The following is an 18884-nucleotide window of genomic DNA, read 5'->3' as shown; positions in this document are numbered from 1 at the left end:
ATTTTTTTGGAAAAAATACGAAAAATTGAAAAATTTAGAAAAATATAATTTCGAAGGCTCACATTATGTTTCACGTTTAGAAATATCTTTAGAAGTTTTATTTAGAGTGAATTTTAAAATAAACTTGTAGAGCTAAAAGTTACATAGAGAAAAATGAGATTTAAAATGATTTCACAACATCGAAAAAACCTTTTAAATGGCTCCATACTTTTCATTCAGTAACTTTTGACAGGAGCCAAAGTTGAAAATTAAAAGAAAAATATCGGAATAATATATATTTTTCTCAAAAATATTATTTTTTCAAAATGGAATTTTATCCATGATCAACACTACACAGGTGTCAACGTCAAACGTGGAAAAATATTAGAAAGATATCCGGAAAAATATTGAAAATGATGATTTTTTTAAATGAACATTTTTGCTTGACCCAACACTATCAAAACCTGTCTACTTCGATGACACAGGGTGACAGGCTGAAAGAAATAAATATTTAAACAGGCGTATGAGTACTTGAGATACAAATACTGCATCTAACATTTTGTAATACTCTGCGCGAGATACCGCGTCAATCAAAGGGCCCGGCCTTACAAATTAAAATGTTAAGTATTCATATTTTTTCATTTTACGTCGTCTTTTGGGATTTTTTTTTAGTTGATAGCTAAGGGAGTAATCACCATAGATATAGAAAAGAAATTCTAGTAGACGTGTGTCGATTGTGATCGACCGAATCAAAATGATTCGAATAGCACCTGTGACCCGATGACCCGGGTTACTAGCTTTTAAATAACCCGATCATTTTAGAGTTTCATTAGATTAGATTAGATTAGATTAATGTTTATTTGCCAAAATACAGTAAATATACAGGTCTTAAATTAAATTGGTACAATGTATTCAACCTGCAAGCAGGTGTGCAAATATATTGGAATTTATTGGTACAGGTAATTGAAGTTAATTAAAATGTCAAATATTTCTAAATTCAAAGTATTCCTTATTACTATAGAAGCAATGTGTCATAAGCCATCTTGTCAATTGTAGTTTAAAATTATGTCCGTGTAGTAATTTAATGTCACTTGGTAAATTATTAAAAATCTTAATGCACATGTTGTAGCAGTTATTTGTGTAAATTATTTTATGGCAACGAGGTTGATATAATTGATTCATAATTTTAGGCCGTGTTTGTCTTTGAAATATTTCGCCACATATTTTAAAATGTTTAGGATTAGTCTTAACAAACACACAGATGTCTCTGATATACATACAGGGGAGAGGTAAGATGTTTAGTTTTTTAAATAGGGGCTTGCATGTGTCATCTGCTTTAGCGCCACAAATTGCGCGAATGCATTTTTTTTGTATTATAAAAACCCTACCTACATCTACAGAGTTCCCCCACAGTATAAGCCCATAACTTAATACAGAGGAGACGTAACCGTGATAAGCCATCATTGCAGCGTCATGAGACACGGTTTGTCTTAGCCTACGTAGGCCAAAGACAAATCTATTCAGCCTGTTGCACACGTGATCAATGTGATGTTTCCACTTTAAATGCATGTCAAATTTCACTCCAAGGAAACTAAAACAGTCGACTGTATCTACTACTTGATTGTTATACTGCACTTGAATTGGCAATGGATTAGAATTATGCGATCTGAACTGCATGAATTTTGTTTTGTTTATATTTATATGTAAATCATTTGCATTTAACCATTTGATAACTTTATATAGTGCGTCATTTATTTCTTTTTCAAAGTGGTCTCTATCATAACATTTTAATATAAGAGTGGTGTCGTCTGCAAACAGAATACTTTCCTGATCTACTGCGTTTGGAAGATCATTTATATACAGACTGAAGAGAACCGGAGCTAAAATACTTCCTTGTGGAATGCCGCTGTTTTTTGTTTTATAATCAGAATAAAATTTTTGTTTTATAAGACGCTTGTAATTGTTACAAATTTTATTTATTGACGTACTTTGTGTCCTATCTTTCAAGTAATTCTTTATCCAGTCAAATGCTGTGCCTCTGATTCCATACTTTTCTAGTTTTTTCAGAAGTTTAGAATGATTAATATAGTCAAATGCTTTGCTCATATCGAGGAAAAGTGATGCTACCGGAATTTTGTCATTGATACTTTTCGTTATAATGGTTAGAAAGTCATAGCAAGCAAGTGTTGTAGATCTTCCTTTACGAAATCCATACTGAGAGGGATGGAGAATGTTATTCTTTTCTATAAAGCTGTTAAGTCTTATTAAGAAAGCTTTCTCAAATATTTTCGATATAATAGGTATGAGAGTGATAGGTCTGTAATTGTTAGGATCCGAAGCGTCACCTTTCTTATATAATGGTTTAACGATACACTGTTTCAATTGTTTGGGAAACGTTCCTTCCACGAATGAAAGATTAATAATATGTGCAAGAGGACAACAAATGTGTGGAGCACAAAGTTTTATAATTTTTGTATTTATTCCATCATAACCACAAGATTTACTATTTTTTAATGATATTATTATATTGTAAATTTCTTTTTCAGTCACTGGGGTCAAAAATATTGAATTAAATATAGATTGTATGTTCGATGTCATGCAAATTTGAGTCAAATTAGAATTATTATTTAAATTTAAAAAATTAGTATTCAAAATATTACAAATGTCAACAGGATTATGATATATACGGTTATTGAATTGTAGCGAATTAATGTCATCCTTATGAGAATCATTCGAGAGAGTCTGTGATATGGTGTCCCATGTCGCTCTACATTTGTTGGTGTTGCTTTTTATGTATTTAGTATTACTGATTCGTTTGGACTTCAATATGCATTTTTTAAGCAGTGTATTGTAACTTTTATAATGTAGTTTATTGTGTAATTTATTTACTTTTTCATTTATATATTTCATTTGTAATATTCTTTTGGCTTTACATGACTTATTTAAACCTTTAGTGAGCCATCGCAACTTTGTGAGATGGTTAGTTACTTTAACTAATAGAATTGGAAAGCATAAATTATACAATAAAGAAAATAAATCGTAGAAACCATCAAACGCAGTCTCCATAATATCTGAATCTAGAACTTCAAAAAACGAAAGAGAGCCTATGGAGTTACAAAACTTTTTAATGTTTTCCGGGTTATAGTCGCGTTTGTATTCATGCCACATGTTATAGGCTTTTTGTCTCTTTATTTTTATATTTAAAGTTTGCGCAGTTTCATGATCTGAAAGACCTAGGTGATGAATTTCAGCATTTGCTGTTTTGATGTTGCTAGCTATTCGGTCAATACACGAGTTTTGTCGTGTTGGAGCAAGTATATGGGCGATAAAATTATAGTTTTGTAGGGTACTAATAAGATCTTTGGCTGCTAAATTTTGTTTCAAGACATCGATGTTCCAATCTCCACATATTACAATCTTTGCCTTTTTGAATTTTTCGGTAAGATAGGTCAATAGCAAATTAAGTTTATGTAAGAATATACCGATATGCGCTTTTGATTGCTCAGGGATTCGATATATATTAACTATAATAAGCCCTGTACCTACAATCTCTACAGCACAACATTCAAAATAGAATGCGCAGGCAAGTGTTTCTATAAAAGGTATAGGCCTGTAATCCAGCAATTTCTGTATAAGAATGCACGTCCCGCCTCTACTATTCCTACGACAGAAAGATGCTGCTCGCTTGAAATTATTCAGCTTTATATTACATTCTGTGCCTTTTGGTACAAACGTTTCACAAAAACATATTATGTCAACCTCTTTACCTATATCTTTAAATTCCCTAAGCGTCACATCCAATAAATCTAATTTATTACAAAGTCCTGCAATGTTTTGATTCAAAATTAACAAATTGTCATCACCTAAATCGTTATAATGTTGGTGAACTTTACGTTTATCTATGTTATTGACGAAAAAGCTCGTCCCCATCTTGTAGATCTGTATCATAGCTCCAATTTTCGATATATTCATATAAATAATTAAGAATAATTTGTATACCATATTTATTTACATGGCCAGTCATTAAATTAAACATTGATTTGTCATATTCTAGACATGAGTTGGAGTCAAAGATATAAGCGTATGCATGAGTACAGTTGTCAAAATATAAAAATTTTTAAATAGTTCTATTCTATGGTTCATTAAAACATTGTTTCCGAATTTATAAGTAGGTAAACATAAAATTATATTAGTATGTTGTAGTCTTTGTAAAATATTTCTCATATGTTCTACTATTTTACAGTACTGTTGAGTTTTATAAAAGTCGTTATGGCCTATAAATATAACACAGTAGTCATCCAAAGTGAAGTTTTTTATTTTGTGTTCTAGTCTATTTAGAAGCTGCACAATTCCAACTTCCGAAGTGAGGTAGTGACATATTTGTTTGCTTTGGAAGTTTTTAACTACAAAGTTAAGTATACGGTGTTTCCTTTTTGTACTTAATATACATACATAGTTTTGAGGGTCTAGAAGGCCTTTGTCTTTCTTTTTGTGCCTTTGTAGGTTCAGGAGATAGGAAATATCTAGCTTCAATGCTTTTATTGACTTCAATGTTATCATTTTGTTTATTCATTGTTGAATCCATTTCTAAAGATTTTTTTATATGCTCTACCTTATTTGTATTAATAGTTAACCTTCTTTTCGCATTTCTTCCCGAATTTGGCGTGCCTATTGGTGTCGACTTGAATAGACTTTGCAGATGTTTTATTTTAGAATCTTTTTTGTCAATTATTTCTTTTAATGAACAATTTTCCCCTAATAAATTATCTATTTCCTGCTCTGCTCCCTGTAGTTTAAGTTGCAATTCAGCCAATTTATCTTTTAGTAGCCTTAACTCCGTAATACAACCCAAAGTTCGCATTTCAGGACAGCTTTGGTTTAATTCCGTTGTCTCTGCAGGTAGAGAGTCTTCCCATTTTTCCTCATCGTCTGATTCTATTGACAGTGATGCGAATGAGTTGTCTGTGGAGACGTTGATAACTGTTTGGATATTGCGGAGGGTGATATTATTACTTTGCTCGACGCATTTTTCGCATTTCCAGTTTTCTCTGTGCGCACCTGTTAGTGTGTTAAGGTATCTCAATTCAGAGACGGTGGTACAGTGTAGGTGATATTGTTCATCGCAATGTTTGCAAGTGAGCTTAGGGTCCTTGATAATTAATTCGCTACATTTAGCACATAATGTAGCCATTTTGGAGAAGTATGTGACAGGTGCTGCCTTTGTTGGTAACTTCTTGTACTAGATGTTTTAGAATAATTTAAATACAACCAGTGCTGCTTCGGGTGGTCGTTTATTGTACTAATAGTAATACAGATATTCGTCACTAGATGGCATCTACTGTTCTGCCATCTATGAGGTAGTAGCAGTACTAGGACACTATTGATTTCGTAGATTATTTTAGTCAGTGTTCACTAGATGGCGTAACTCGGAATGTTCTTATTATAGGTATGGTCCAAAGTTCAACTTCCTTTAACACCAATTTAAATGTCCGTTGAGAATCTAAGTTTCAAAAATTGAACACTGTAATCACGTATACTATTGCAATATTGTTTACCACACAGTCAACCAAGTTCCTCTGCATGTGATTTTAATACTTTAGTCTTTAGTTTGGTGAAGCTGTCTTCACCAACCCGTGGTAACGTATAATGGAAAATGGACAATGGCGACGTTCGCCATATTTTTTATATTATTCTTATAAAACTGACACTGGTCCAAGCCTAGTGGCCGCCATTAGAAAGATAATAATAATTTATATTAATACATTAATTTAATAATACACCAGTGTTGATTTAGTATGAAAAATGGAATATTTTTATTAATATTAAAAACAGCCACACGGTTTCTAACTATCGATTAGGTAGGATCACATCCCTCGTTGAGTAGCGTCAGTTTAAGGTTAATAAGGTTAACAATTCACGGAGCGGTTTACATCCGCGCCCGCCGCCGGTGCCGCCTAGACAGCGGTTTTATTTCAATATTCACGGCCTTGCAAGTTTGTGCAAGCACGTAGTCGCCGCGGTTGCGGGCACGAAACCGTTGCGATTGCGGAGCGGACCGCGAAGTTAGTGGGAGTTAATCGCAATTAGCGCGGTTAATAGAGAACTCACCCCGCTTGCGCCTGCACCACATTGCGCTTGAACCGACCGCCAAAGTGCGCGGGCGACGACGCGACGGCCGCCAAGCGCGCAAGTGATCGCGTCCTGTGCGGTTCTACTAGTACCCCGCCAGGCAACCGCGAGCAACCGTGACCACTAAAGGCGTAAAACGCGCCTTGAAATGTGCTATTAATTTTACATGCTTAACTATTACATTCTACAGATGCCGCGGTCCCGCGGCAGACGCGGGTGAAAACCGCTCCGTGAGTTTTTAGTGTACAGAAAATGAGTTTCAGTGCCATCTAACGTGTAATAGTTAGCTATTATATACTAGTAGCATTTTTACTAAATCGCCACCTGATGAGGATGAAAAAAAATACTGAAATTTTGTAATACGAGGGTCAAACTGAAAGCTCTTAGAAAATTAAAAACTGATTACATTAGCCAGTTATTAGTTTTATTATATCTTTTCAAAATATTGTCCATTTACGTCAATACACCGCTGCATGCGATGGAACCACTGGGAAAAGCACTTTGCCCACTCGTCCTTAGGGGTCTCTTCAATGGCATCGCGATACGCAGCCACCGCTTCTTCAGCATTCATAAACCGCTTTCCTTTAAGTTTTTCTTTAATTTTTGAAAATAAATAAAAATCACAAGGCGCGAGGTCGGGGCTATACGGCGGGTGACCCAATAATTCAACGTTTGATGTCGCCAAATAGTCGATCGTTCGCTTGGCGGTGTGCGACGAGGCGTTGTCGTGGTGAAGGAGGATCCTACTGCGAGGTCGTTTCTCTCGAACTTTTTCCAAGACAAGTGGCAAACAATTGGTAGTGTACCATTCTGCAGAAACTGTTTTTTGATCCTCTAACACAATTGTTGCGAAATGACCTATCCTTCCAAAGAACGAGGCCACCATTTTTTTTCCCGCACTTCGATCTCTCTTCACTTTAGTTGGCAACTCCTCGATAGGAAACACCCACTGAGCAGATTGTCTTTTGGTTTCAGGATCATAACAGTAAATCCAGCTTTCGTCACCTGTTAGTATGTCGAACACAGCATTTGAGTCACCTCCGTTAAATCTTTCAATCATTTTACGGCACCAATCCACACGATGGAGTTTTTGAGCCTCAGTCAAATTATGAGGTATCCACCGGGCGCAAAGCTTCCTGACCGCTAAATGTTCGTGGAGGATTTTGTGCACTTGACTCATACCGATGCCTAAGCTTGTCCGAATCTGCTGATAGGTCACTCTTTTGTCAGTCTCTATCATACGCCGCACAACACAGATGTTATCTTCAGTCGTCGCCATAGAAGGCCGTCCCTCACGTAAATCATCAGTGAGATTAGTGCGACCACGTTTAAACTCATTAAACCAGTTGTAAACAGTCGCACGAGATGGGGCTTCATCGTGAAAGGCCAATCGTAGTCTATCATAACTTTCTTGTTGACTTAAATGACATCGAAAGTCATAAAAAATCATTGCACGAAAATTTTCTCGTGTTAAATTCATGTTGACGTGACACAGACAATTTTCAATTTGCCGCCAAATCGTAAAACAAATGACAACTGAATGAAATATATACTCAGTAATATTGGCAAAGAGTTCTATTTTCAAATTTAAGAATTATTTTTTTATTATATTGTTTATAAGTGGCCAGTTCTAAGAACTTTCAGTTTGACCCTCGTATAACTTACTGAAGTGACTGTAAGTTTAAGTTTATTACATTTTAAAATTGTGTTACGTCGTTTTCACGTTTTAAGGCTTTCCCAATCAAAATCTATAAGCTATGGTAGTAGATAATAGAGCGTAAAGTTTGAATTTAAGTAGAGGGAGAATAAAAAAAAGAATAGGGAAGCTTCTCGCGTATTCTGAAAAGGGATACCAACAGAGTAGTTTATAAATTCTGATTTGTCTACTTTTAAAATTTTACCCCGTTAAAGAAATTGAAATGAAAATGAAGCCGTGGTAGCCTAATGGTTTGACCTACTGCCTCTCAAGCAGAAGGTCGTGGGTTCGAATCCAGACTCGCACCTCTGAGTTTCTCGGAATATGTGCGAAATTTAATTTGAAATTTATCATGAACTTTTCGGTGAAGGAAAACATCGTGATGAAACGTTGAAAAAGGTTCAAAGTCCTCGGAAAACGTGTGCAGTCCCCAACCCTCATTGGGCCAGTGTGGTGGACTGTCGCCTAAGCACTCGCCTGAGAGGAGATCCGTGTCCAGCAGTGGGACGTATAAATGGGTTCATGATAATGATGAAATCTGCAGAGTCTAAGGAGGGAGAATCCGCCAAACCACATTTAGCTTGGTTGAGTGTTAGTAACCAAATAAAACAATTATGACAAATCATTACTTTTTTATTGGCTCTTGAACAGTATTAACTTAGTATACATATTTCGAACTGAAAAAGTATTGAAAAGTAAAAAAATACAATATTTAAAATGACCCATAAATTGGGGAAAAGATAGTGGCAAAAGCACGGTATCCCTAAAATCAGCTTAGCCTGTTTAATTTATACGTTATTTATTTGATCTCTCTTTCTCGCGTATCGTAACCACTGCTGGTACAAGCGAGATGAACATATTTGACAATACTAAGATATTCTCCTTATTTTAGGAGGTTTATGCAAACAAAAATCTTTCAATGAAGAAAAACTCTTCAAATATCATCTAAAATACATGAAATCGTAATATTCCAGGCTTGTAAGAATATTTCACTAGTAATTCATACAAGAAAAATCATTGATTGTAATGAAAAATTAAAGCTTACGTGTGAAAGGTTATGTTGGGAATTTTTCGTTCCGTACTACGGCTTTTACAGTCTAAAATATGCACCATTATTGTGAACTGCAATAATTGTCAATACACAACTACAAAGGAACGGTTAGTAACTTTGTAAAACACTTCTTAAAAGCACAAACACATAAAATCGACACATCAAACACTCTGATGCACATCAAACACTCTGATGGATTTGCTGGACTCAACGAGCGTTGAGTCATACAACCAAAACCGCATACGTAGAAAAGGACAAAAAATAATATTGTTTTACTTTTACTCTGATATGTCTGTGCATAAATGTATCTCGATTATACGGTTTTTATTATTTATAGAGCCCCTCTACGATATCTCCCCTTTTTTTCTATATCTATGGTAATCACACTTATTGACACGGAATCGTATTAAGACCGACAGAAAAAGTTTTCATGTCAATGTAACATGAGTGAAAACGAGGTTGTGCGTTTCGCATCGGCTTGTACGACGCGGCTCAACACAAACACGTCCATGGTCATGTCAATATCTGAATGGCCGTTTTGACACCCGAATAACGTTGCCAAGGCCATACTTAATTTTCATAGCTCCCAATCCGAGGCTCAATGGAGCCTCAAACGCCTGAGTGGCCACGTCGATACCTAAACGGCCACGTCCACTACAAGTGTGGTTAAGCATGAACACCTCAAGCCTATTCCACTTTGATGAGTGTTGTGACTCCCTTAAAGCCAATGCTGTAATTATAATAAAATTTTATCTATACCCATCTGTTTGGTGTATATATTTTTTTATCGTAATATATTAGGGGTTAAAGTATGAAATTGCCGTTTTATTGCAATAGGTTCTTTGAATTTTCATAGAATCTTCATGGTTTGAGGTTTTCGAATGAAACTTTTTTCAAATGGTTTCTGTGATTTTTTTTTTTTTTAATTTGAAACATTTGAATATCGACTTTCAATTGTTTTTGGTATTCAATTTAGACAAGAAAGATGGATACTGCGAAAATTCGAGTGATTTTTGAATACGAGTTCCGACGCGGAACTAACGCGGCAGAAACAGCCCGCAATATCAATGCTGCGTTTGGAGAGGGGTCTACTAATGAACGCACCGTGCGATTTTGGTTTAAACGCTTTCGTGATGGAAATTTCGACTTAAAGAACGAGCCACGAGGAAGACCGCCCACACAGGTGAATAACGATGAATTAAGAGAGATAGTGGAAGCCGATCCTAGTCAAACTACCCAGGAATTAGCGGCATGGTTTAACGTTACCTTACCCACAATATTGACTCACTTGCGTCAAATCAATAAAATAAAAAAATACGAAAAATGGGTGCCTCATGATTTGACTGATCTGCAGAAAGAAACGCGTGTTGAAACTTGTGTTGCCTTGTTGAACCGGTACAGAAATGAAGGAATATTGGATCGAATTGTAACATGTGATGAAAAGTGGATTCTTTATGATAACCGGAAAAGAAAAATGCAATGGCTGACCCCAGGTCAAATGCCACAACAGTGTCCTAAAGCAAAACTTACCAATAAAAAGGTAATGGTAACTGTTTGGTGGTCTCAGCATGGTGTTATTCACTATAGTTTTCTCCGATCTGGTCAAGTAATAACGGCAGATGTCTATTGTGCCGAACTCCGAACCATGTTGACAAAACTAGCAGTAAAACAGCCCCGACTCATGAATCGATCTTCACCATTATTGCTCCACGACAACGCGAGACCTCACACAGCACGAGAAACTATTTTGACCCTTCAGGAACTGCAGTTAGAAACCATTCGTCATCCTCCGTATTCACCAGACCTTGCTCCAACGGACTACCATTTTTTTCGTGATTTGGACAATTATCTACGTGACAAGAAGTTTTCTTCCCAGGAGGCAGTACAAAATGCTTTCACACAGTTTGTGCAGTCTAGATCGTCGGAGTTCTATCGCAAAGGCATTAATAACCTTCCCATTAGATGGCAGCAATGTATAGATAATAATGGCAACTATTTTGATTAAATAAATTTGTTAAAAATTTAAAAAATAAACAATTTAGATTTTCAGTACAAATCGGCAATTTCATACTTTAACCCCTATTATTTTATATTAATTTCTTCCAATATTAGCTCTTCTCTTTCCTGTTTGGTTTTCGTCTCGTCCGCTTCCTAGCTCTTTACTATGACGTTGGCTTAAAGTTGGCATAAGTCATTAACTTAGAAAAAAGTAATTTTGTATTTTTGACATTTGGTTTGACACTTTGACAATGACAGCCAGCTATTGAACTTGAAAAAATGAAATTTGTCTTTCCATCACAAAGTAGTAATTGGTTTTCATGTGGTTTTCATGATTCTTAAAATTTGAAGCACTGTATGTATGTATTGCATATTGCACTTTCGCAATAAATTTTATATTACTTGCAGTATCGTGTTTAATTTAAATGAGGTCTTATTAATTCTGCAAAAAGAATGTTTGAATCGGACGATTTTGATCAGGTACCTTAATTCGCACGCTACTTTTATCTACATAGTTTCTGTATTTCTTTTAAACTTTCAATTGGCAATATGGCAATGAAAAAACCATTATTATATAGGCATTAGTACTACACTTTATACAAACGTGATGGTGTTGGCTAAAGTACTTTTTTCATGCTTTTGTACTTGTCTGCTGTCATATTTTGTTTACCAACAATGCTTAGGTACTTATAATACTTATTACTAACTTCACATTGGACATTGAGTTGCTGACAACTGCCTGTTACACCATACTACTTGACATACTTTGTTTTGTCATGTTTATTTTAGGTGAAAATACAGGCACATTAAACTTGTCAACTTGTCTCAAGTTGATGGGTGCAATGGCAGTGCCTCTCAGATCTTTGTGATTTAAAGCTCTGAGTGGCACTGGAACTGCTATGGACAGGCGCTTACCACCAAGCTCACAACTTGTACAACCTTTCCCTTGGTATAATTTATTTTTAGCGATATTAAAAAGTAATTAGTATATTTCTTTCCTACTTTCATTACTTTATTACATCACTATAGGTACGAGCATACACTGGAGTAACAACCCCATGTTTTTATTAAATGTTGTCAGTACTAAAATACTGTAAATTGGGAATGGCCATGGTTTCAGGTGCTGTCTCAGTTTGATTGTCCTGAGCTACCATTAAAGGACACAGAAAGTGCAAATACACAAAAAACTCATCATAATAAAGACATCAGCAAAAGAAATACTTCTTTTTCCTCTGTGGATGGCATTATCCAAAATGATGAGGAACCAAACATAGCTCAAAATGCATCAAACGAAATAAACCTTTCTGCTATATCAGATAGAGTATTAAGTAGCAAAACTCTGAAGGATAATGTGTTTGTGTCACCAAAGCATAGTAAAAGGAAGATTATAAACTCCCACTTCGATCATCAAGTGAAACGAAAGTTTCCTGGACCTGCAGGACTACTCACTGGAAATCTGGAGAAGAATAGTGATGAAAATTATTGTCATATAGAATTACTCTCTCAGGTATTTATTAAGTTATAAATTTACAATACGGACTCCTTCAAATTAGATGCTTGTGGAAGTGCTTCAATGGTGCGACTGCTGTGCGTCTGTAGTGTTTTGGTAATTTTTAGTTCACTCATTGTGGTTGCAGCAGCAGTAGAGCTCCTTGTGAAAGAATTCGTCTAGGGAAGTACTGCCACCTTACCTGTTTCTGCCGCCAAGCAGTAATGTTAGCATTACTGCGTTCCGGTTTAGAAGAGTCAGGGTGCTGGTGAAATTACAGGCACATGGGACTTGTCAATTTATGTCTCAGGGTGACGGGCGCAGCGGCAGTGCCCCTCAGATCTTTACGATTTTAAGTTAAGAGTGGCACTGTTATGGACAGGTGTCTAGTTTACCATCAGGCGCACGACTTGTTCGTCCCATCACTTGATAGTATTTTTTTTTTAAATATGCGCATGTCACAACAGTGGCAACACGCTTCTAAATATTGTATGAAAATGAGTAGTGGCATGGCTGCAGCACTCGAAGGTGGCCTACAACCATTTCCATGTTAGTTAGCACTTAAATTATTGAAACAATTTGATGACAAGTTGTAAGGTAGGGCATAAGGGTATGGGTCCCAAGGAAAAAGGATTGGTTAATAAGTCACACTAGCCCTTTTCTTTATGTGGTTTTTTATTGTTGACATTCTACGCTTAGATTATAACATTCTACATTAGATCAATCTCTTTGTTAGAAGTGCCAAATAGTTAATATGTGGTGTGTGATAAAAAATATGTAATTTTTTTAAATTTAACAGGCTGTAAAATTACAATTGTTACTTTTTTTTCTGTGTATTGGAACATATGTCTCTAATGTATGTTGTTAGGAGTAGACATCTTGAAAGATTACTATGCTGCTGGCAGTCGAAAAAGTTACATGTGTTGGTGATATTTTGGTAAAAGTGGAATCAAGAATATTGAGGAGATAAAAACAGGAAGTTGTAGGAATGCCATATTGAAAATTGCATTCCGGAAAAGTATCAACAATTGGAAAAAGCGCTGGTAGAAATACATATCTCGAGGTTGAATACTTTTAAGGGGACAAAATTGTAATCAATTAATTAAAAATGTGTTAGAAAACATAAATTTTGCGTAGTTTTTTATCACAGCCAGTATACGTAAATAAGTACACATTGAACATAATTATCTAGTCAGTCGATCTATGTAGTGAGATTCACAATCAAACAAGATGAAATTAAAATTGTCGAAGCCAGGAAAAGCATTAAGTACTTTATTTCCGTTTGGTATGGTTCTGAGTTGTAATTAGTGGTGATCGCAACAGCGATGTGGTGCTGCACATACACTATATTAGGCCAGTATAATTAATTTCTTCCTGTATTTTATTTCAGGATATAGAATTTTCACAAAACAATCTTAGAAGAGATTTGTTTGAGTCTCCACTATGGTTCAGACTACTAGACAATATTAGATCCTGGGATATCTGTAACACAGATCCTATAAAAACTATAAAGGAGCAAGCTCTGAATGGTAACCTATGGAAGCAGAAGGCGCAAACTGTTGTGGCTTTTGTTGAGACTGTCGACAGATCAGTCACAGATCCTCTTATTATTTTGAGGGATTCTACAGGTCTGTAATGAAAAGTATTTTTTAGGCTGTTAATTGTAAGCATTAACGAGAGCCCAGTACAATTTTTGTGTAACATGCTTGTTAGTTGCTGAGATTTCATTGGTTGTGAATGACTTAGTTTGATAATAAACACAACATTTTAAAAGTATCCGCCGGAATCCAATGGTGCGCCCCGGAATCCACCGGTACGCGCCGGAATCCACCGGTACGCGCCGGAATCCACCGGTACGCGCCGGAATCCACCGGTACGCGCCGGAATCCAACGGTACGCGCCGGAACCCACCGGTTCACGGCGGAGTCCACTGGTATGCACCGGAATCCAACGGTACGCGCCTGAATTCACCGGCACGCGCTGAAACTCACCGGTATGCGCCGGAATCCACCGGTATGCGTCAGAGTCAGCCAGAGGCGCTGAATGCGCCAGGAACTTTTCGACTGGGTAGTTGCTAGTGGAACGGAATCTAATTCGAGCGACTTGTGGGTGAACACTTGTGTTATGCCCGCGATTTCTTCGGCGTTCCAGCGGGCTCTGCCTGTGTCGTAAAGGATATCCCTCATCCGTGTGCGATGGCGGGCATAAGATCCACTCCAATGCGCCCCCGGCGCAGGTTTGCGCTTTTTCTATGTATAATGTTCTAACAAAGCATAATATATTTTACCTTTCAGGTACAATCAAATGCACACTCCACAGAGATGCATGGTCAACATTTTCACCATACATAATTTCAGAGTATTGTGCCTTAGTACTTTGGAAGCCTACAGTCCTGACAACTGGCAGCGCTTTTAAGAAACACTATCTCAATATCACATTGAGTAATATTTATGCTATTTATAGCTCAGCTGTCTTGAAGGACGAGGATATTGTTCTACCTGATGGATACTTGAAAGTGTATGAAGGGGATTTTACGGTTATCAAGATTGAAAATGTTCCTCAAAGTTTAGGTATGTAAATATGTAATCAGTATTTTGAGAACCATGCCTAATACAAAAGAAGATTTCAAATAGTCTTTTTGTTGTTCATTGACCAATCACAGATGGATTTAAAATATGACGAAAGAAGTTTTTATGGCAGACTTCATTCAAAATCTATTCAAAGAGTATACTGAATAAGTAAATAGTTATAAGAGATTACTGGATGTAAAAAAGGAATCATAGATAGACTTAAACCAAAACATTCCATTTCATTTTCACCAATAACGATTATGTTATTTTGCCATTTTTCGTTTTAAAAAAATATGAATATGGTCGAGAATTAAATGAAGTGGTTCGAGCAAGGCGACTTGGATTAGCAGCTGTACGTTGACAAATACAGCACTTTGTGGTGCAAACACAATTAACTTTTTAAATACAACAATCGAACATACAAAAAATTTTCGTTGACCCGATGGGATTTGAACCCCCGTTCATGCTGCACCAAGCCGTCAAAATTCTCCTGTGTTTTGTTGTAGATCTTTGTACTGGCTTTCGGCATTCGTCGCCGCTAGTGACATCTAGTGAGAGATTTTTTTTAATAACCTCACCGCAGCCGACACCTTTACAAGTATCACAAGTATCACAAGTGAAAGCCAGTTCAAAGATCTATAACAAAAACAGGAGAATTTCGACGGCTCGGTAATTGGACCCGTAGCTCATTTGGTGAGAACGCTAGGGTGCAGCATGAACGTGGGTTCAAATCTCACTGGGTCGACGAAAATTTTTCTGTGTTCGATTTTTGTATTCATAATCATAACAAATCTCAATAAACACATTTAACTTATTAAAGTTACACCGTTATTTTCAGGAACTAAATCAGCAGCTGATAACGAATCAGTGAATGAAGCAAGTGAGTTGCTAGATGGATTAGATGACGTGTTCTCAGATGAGTTATTTTAATAATAATGCTAAGTAAAATGTTGGTTGATTTTTGTAAATAAAATTACTTTTAAACAATAAGTTACTTTTATTTACTAATTGGCCTTTAATCTATTATTCTATATGGTATGTACCTCTTCTTATTCATTGACATATTCGAAACGAGACTCTTTTTGAACTTGTGCTTTCACATGGACACCTGTGAAGTGTTTGGTCAGAGAAGAAGGATGGTGATATGAACTAGGGCACAATGAACATTGATAAATGTGTTCCTTGACCTTATTTGATTTTGGTTCTTTACTGTCTTTTTTATTGTTTGCCAATCGTTGATGTGTCTTTACATGCCTCTGGCAATTAGTGATTTTGTTGAAATGCATCTGAAATCAAAGATTTTTTGTGAACATAATAATTTAATTTAAAATTGACTACGAGCTTTGCGGCGAACAAAAACATAAGGAAACCTGTACACATCTGCAAAGAAATTTAATGGTGTGTGTGAAGTTTTACAGCCCTGTGCCCAGCAGTGGGGCCTATATATAGGTTAACTATTTATTATTATTTTATATGTTTATTTATATCTTTGTGCCCCGACCAAAAACGGGCATACTTGTACAAGAACTCGCAAAATCCAATATTAATTCGAATTATATATAGAATTTTAAATGTTGAAGTGCCAGACAAAATGGCAAGTAGCCTTTTTATATCTATGCTTTATTGGCGCGAAACGAAGTACTGTAGAAACAATAATAGTACATTGTGTTACAAGGGCAAAAGTCGGCAATTACGAGCAAAGAAACATTCATAAGCAACGGCTTTAATAACTCAAACCGTTTGCACTTGCGAGACAGTTAAAAAAAATGTATTCTACTCTATCTATGAGTAAGTACCTCATAGGAATGATAAATTACATAAAGCTGACAATATTTACGTTAGTTTTAATAAACAAAATAAAGAAGTTGCTCCTTGGTCGCGGACCACATTTGTCCGCGTCTCCACCCATCGGCGCGAACGTAGAAATAAATATTAAATCGTTACCACCCAGTTTATACTAAAAACTTACCTCCTAGTTTTTAACATATTTATTGTTTATGAACGTGATGAAAATATTTTTAGTAATGGTCTATTGTAATGCGCTATTTCTTCAAAAACTTTATGTACTTATTTTTACTTACCGGGCATTGTAAACAGGAATACCGCGTTCCTGTCTTAGACTTTATGACGTAATACGGTTTCATATTCGTTTTATCCATCAAATCTATCTTGTCCGTGTCGATGGTCAATTTGTTTTCCAAACTATGAATCTGTAAACAAAAAGTTTGTAGATATTCCATTCAAATTTCAGCACACCACCGACGATAATATTTTAGTAGTAGGTGATAGTAACATTTTGCATCCTTCGGGACAGGCTGAGGGTGGATTCACAATACAGAAATGAGGCACAATAGGCGGTAATTTAACGCATAGTGTGATTTGATCGCGAATGCACAATAGTTGTTGAGAGACTTCGTATTTTTGACGTTTGTGAGTTTTGTTTGTGTTTATGTGTTAGTAATACAAAGTTTTTGTTTGTTATTAGTGAATACTCGTATATCTAATTTCTGGCATTGTATTTATTAGAATGCAAAATCCGCTAAATCCAATAAAATTCCTTCCACAAAAAAACAATTCAAATTATAACGAAAAAAAGTATCCCGCCATACAGACGACAGTGACAGTTCGTCGTCGCTCATATTGCCGGGTTTTTCGATAAAAAGCTTAGCTGAAACAAGCCTTTAAATTGCATTGCGCGTTAAAATGTCGCAGCTCCTGATTGGTCAACTCAAGGTCATATCGCGCAACGCGATAAATTGCGGGAATATATTGCCAGAATTTGTGCATAGTGAAACCACAATAGTATAATTTTCTGATATTTTTTTTTTCAATGGTTTAATTTCTGAATTTTTCGCGCGAAATCGACATACCTTTACTCAAATTTACTTTATATTTTAGAAAATTTATAAAAAAGACACTACTACTTAAATTGTAATACAGAGACTGAGTTTCAACATGACAGCACTGGATACTGCAGCTGAATGCCAGACAATTTTCAAGTTAGACGATTAGATGGTTACTCTTACTTCTTGATGTTCCAATAACTCTCTGTTATTTCGAAATATTGATGCACAAGAGCTGCAAGCATACAACTTTGACGGCTTTTTTACTTCGCATGTTGTAAAAAAGGTACTTAGTTTAAAAGGTAATTCTGGAACAAAAAGCAGTTCATATTAGTGATTAAGATGAATACTTATACATATATTATTCATATCTATGAAAAACGGGTCATTACAAGGTCGGACCAAATTTTTATACTCATGCTAACAAACTTTTGCAAAAATTCAGAAAATAAATTTCGGTCTATCAAGCTCCATAAATACATCTAACGCGGGCTGTAAGGGCATTGAAATCACGTGTCAGTGTATGTTTATTTTACACCCGATTCGCTCTGGGCGTTTTGGAGGGAAAAGTGTCGTTTTTATTTTGACTTTCAATTATTTTGTGAAATCTAGTTTAAAGTGGAATAGGATAGTGCTATTATGGCTTAATCGAAGATTAAAACGCGAAATTATACGAATCTCGAACTAAAATACCCGTATCTGCCCGTTCTAAGGAATCCCGAGTCAATCCAAGCACGCCGCCTCAAATTGCCTATCCTCTTTGTGGCGGCCATATTTACAGAAACATAATTAAACGAAGACATGGCTCAAAAGACTTAATAATGTACCAAGACTTGGCTGTATGGTGTAAAACCTTTGCGTTTTCCTTTATGGAAAGAAAAAAAAAATTTTACACCCGGTCTCGTTAGTGTTTGATGACATTCGAAGTATTTTTTTCATTTGTTGGTAAAACAAAAATAAATTAAAAGCTATTTTTAACCGCCTTCAAAAAAAGGAGGAGGTTCTCATTTCGACTGTATTTTTTTGTATGTTTGTTACGCGATTACTCCGGCATTTGTGAACCGATTTCAATGATTCTTTTTTGTTGGAAAGTGGGTACCTCAGTATTGGTTCCATTTAAACTTGAAGA

The 18884-nt window shown here is 35.9% G+C and overlaps 2 protein-coding genes and 1 long non-coding RNA gene across 3 annotated transcripts; 1 reads left to right on the top strand and 2 right to left on the bottom strand.

The window, feature by feature from the left end:
* Positions 1-6535: 6535 nt before the first annotated feature.
* LOC113239075 (histone-lysine N-methyltransferase SETMAR-like) lies at positions 6536-7588 on the bottom strand. The gene has a single exon (XM_026475943.1). The coding sequence runs from the start codon at positions 7586-7588 to the stop codon at positions 6536-6538; it is 1053 nt and encodes a 350-aa protein (XP_026331728.1).
* A 744-nt stretch (positions 7589-8332) lies between these two features.
* On the top strand, positions 8333-15889 carry LOC113239078. Its single transcript, XM_026475945.1, has 5 exons — positions 8333-8395; positions 11974-12360; positions 13733-13970; positions 14637-14912; positions 15751-15889. The coding sequence occupies exons 1-5, from the start codon at positions 8333-8335 to the stop codon at positions 15840-15842; spliced, it is 1056 nt and encodes a 351-aa protein (XP_026331730.1). The 3' UTR covers positions 15843-15889.
* A 45-nt stretch (positions 15890-15934) lies between these two features.
* Positions 15935-18063, bottom strand: LOC113239077. The gene is made up of 3 exons (XR_003311160.1): positions 17939-18063; positions 16994-17122; positions 15935-16198 (listed from the first exon to the last, which is right to left on the bottom strand). It is a non-coding gene; the product is annotated as an uncharacterized LOC113239077 (long non-coding RNA).
* Between the last annotated feature and the right edge of the window lie 821 nt (positions 18064-18884).

This window comes from Hyposmocoma kahamanoa, unplaced genomic scaffold (assembly GCF_003589595.1).
Source record: "Hyposmocoma kahamanoa isolate Upper Pololo Valley unplaced genomic scaffold, ASM358959v1 99394, whole genome shotgun sequence".
Lineage (NCBI taxonomy): Eukaryota > Metazoa > Arthropoda > Insecta > Lepidoptera > Cosmopterigidae > Hyposmocoma > Hyposmocoma kahamanoa.
The sequence above is the reverse complement of the archived record's forward strand: the minus strand, read 5'-3'. Positions and strand labels throughout refer to the sequence as shown.

What these genes read in the sequence shown, in the direction of transcription:
- LOC113239075 (XM_026475943.1), bottom strand. Translation starts at nt 7,588, where the DNA reads ATGAATTTAACACGAGAAAATTTTCGTGCAATGATTTTTTATGACTTT.
- LOC113239078 (XM_026475945.1), top strand. Translation starts at nt 8,333, where the DNA reads ATGATGAAATCTGCAGAGTCTAAGGAGGGAGAATCCGCCAAACCACAT. An exon ending in CACATTTAGCTTGGTTGAGT is followed by an intron (nt 8,396 to 11,973) that starts GTTAGTAACCAA and finishes CCATGGTTTCAG; the next exon opens with GTGCTGTCTCAGTTTGATTG. An exon ending in ATATAGAATTACTCTCTCAG is followed by an intron (nt 12,361 to 13,732) that starts GTATTTATTAAG and finishes ATTTTATTTCAG; the next exon opens with GATATAGAATTTTCACAAAA.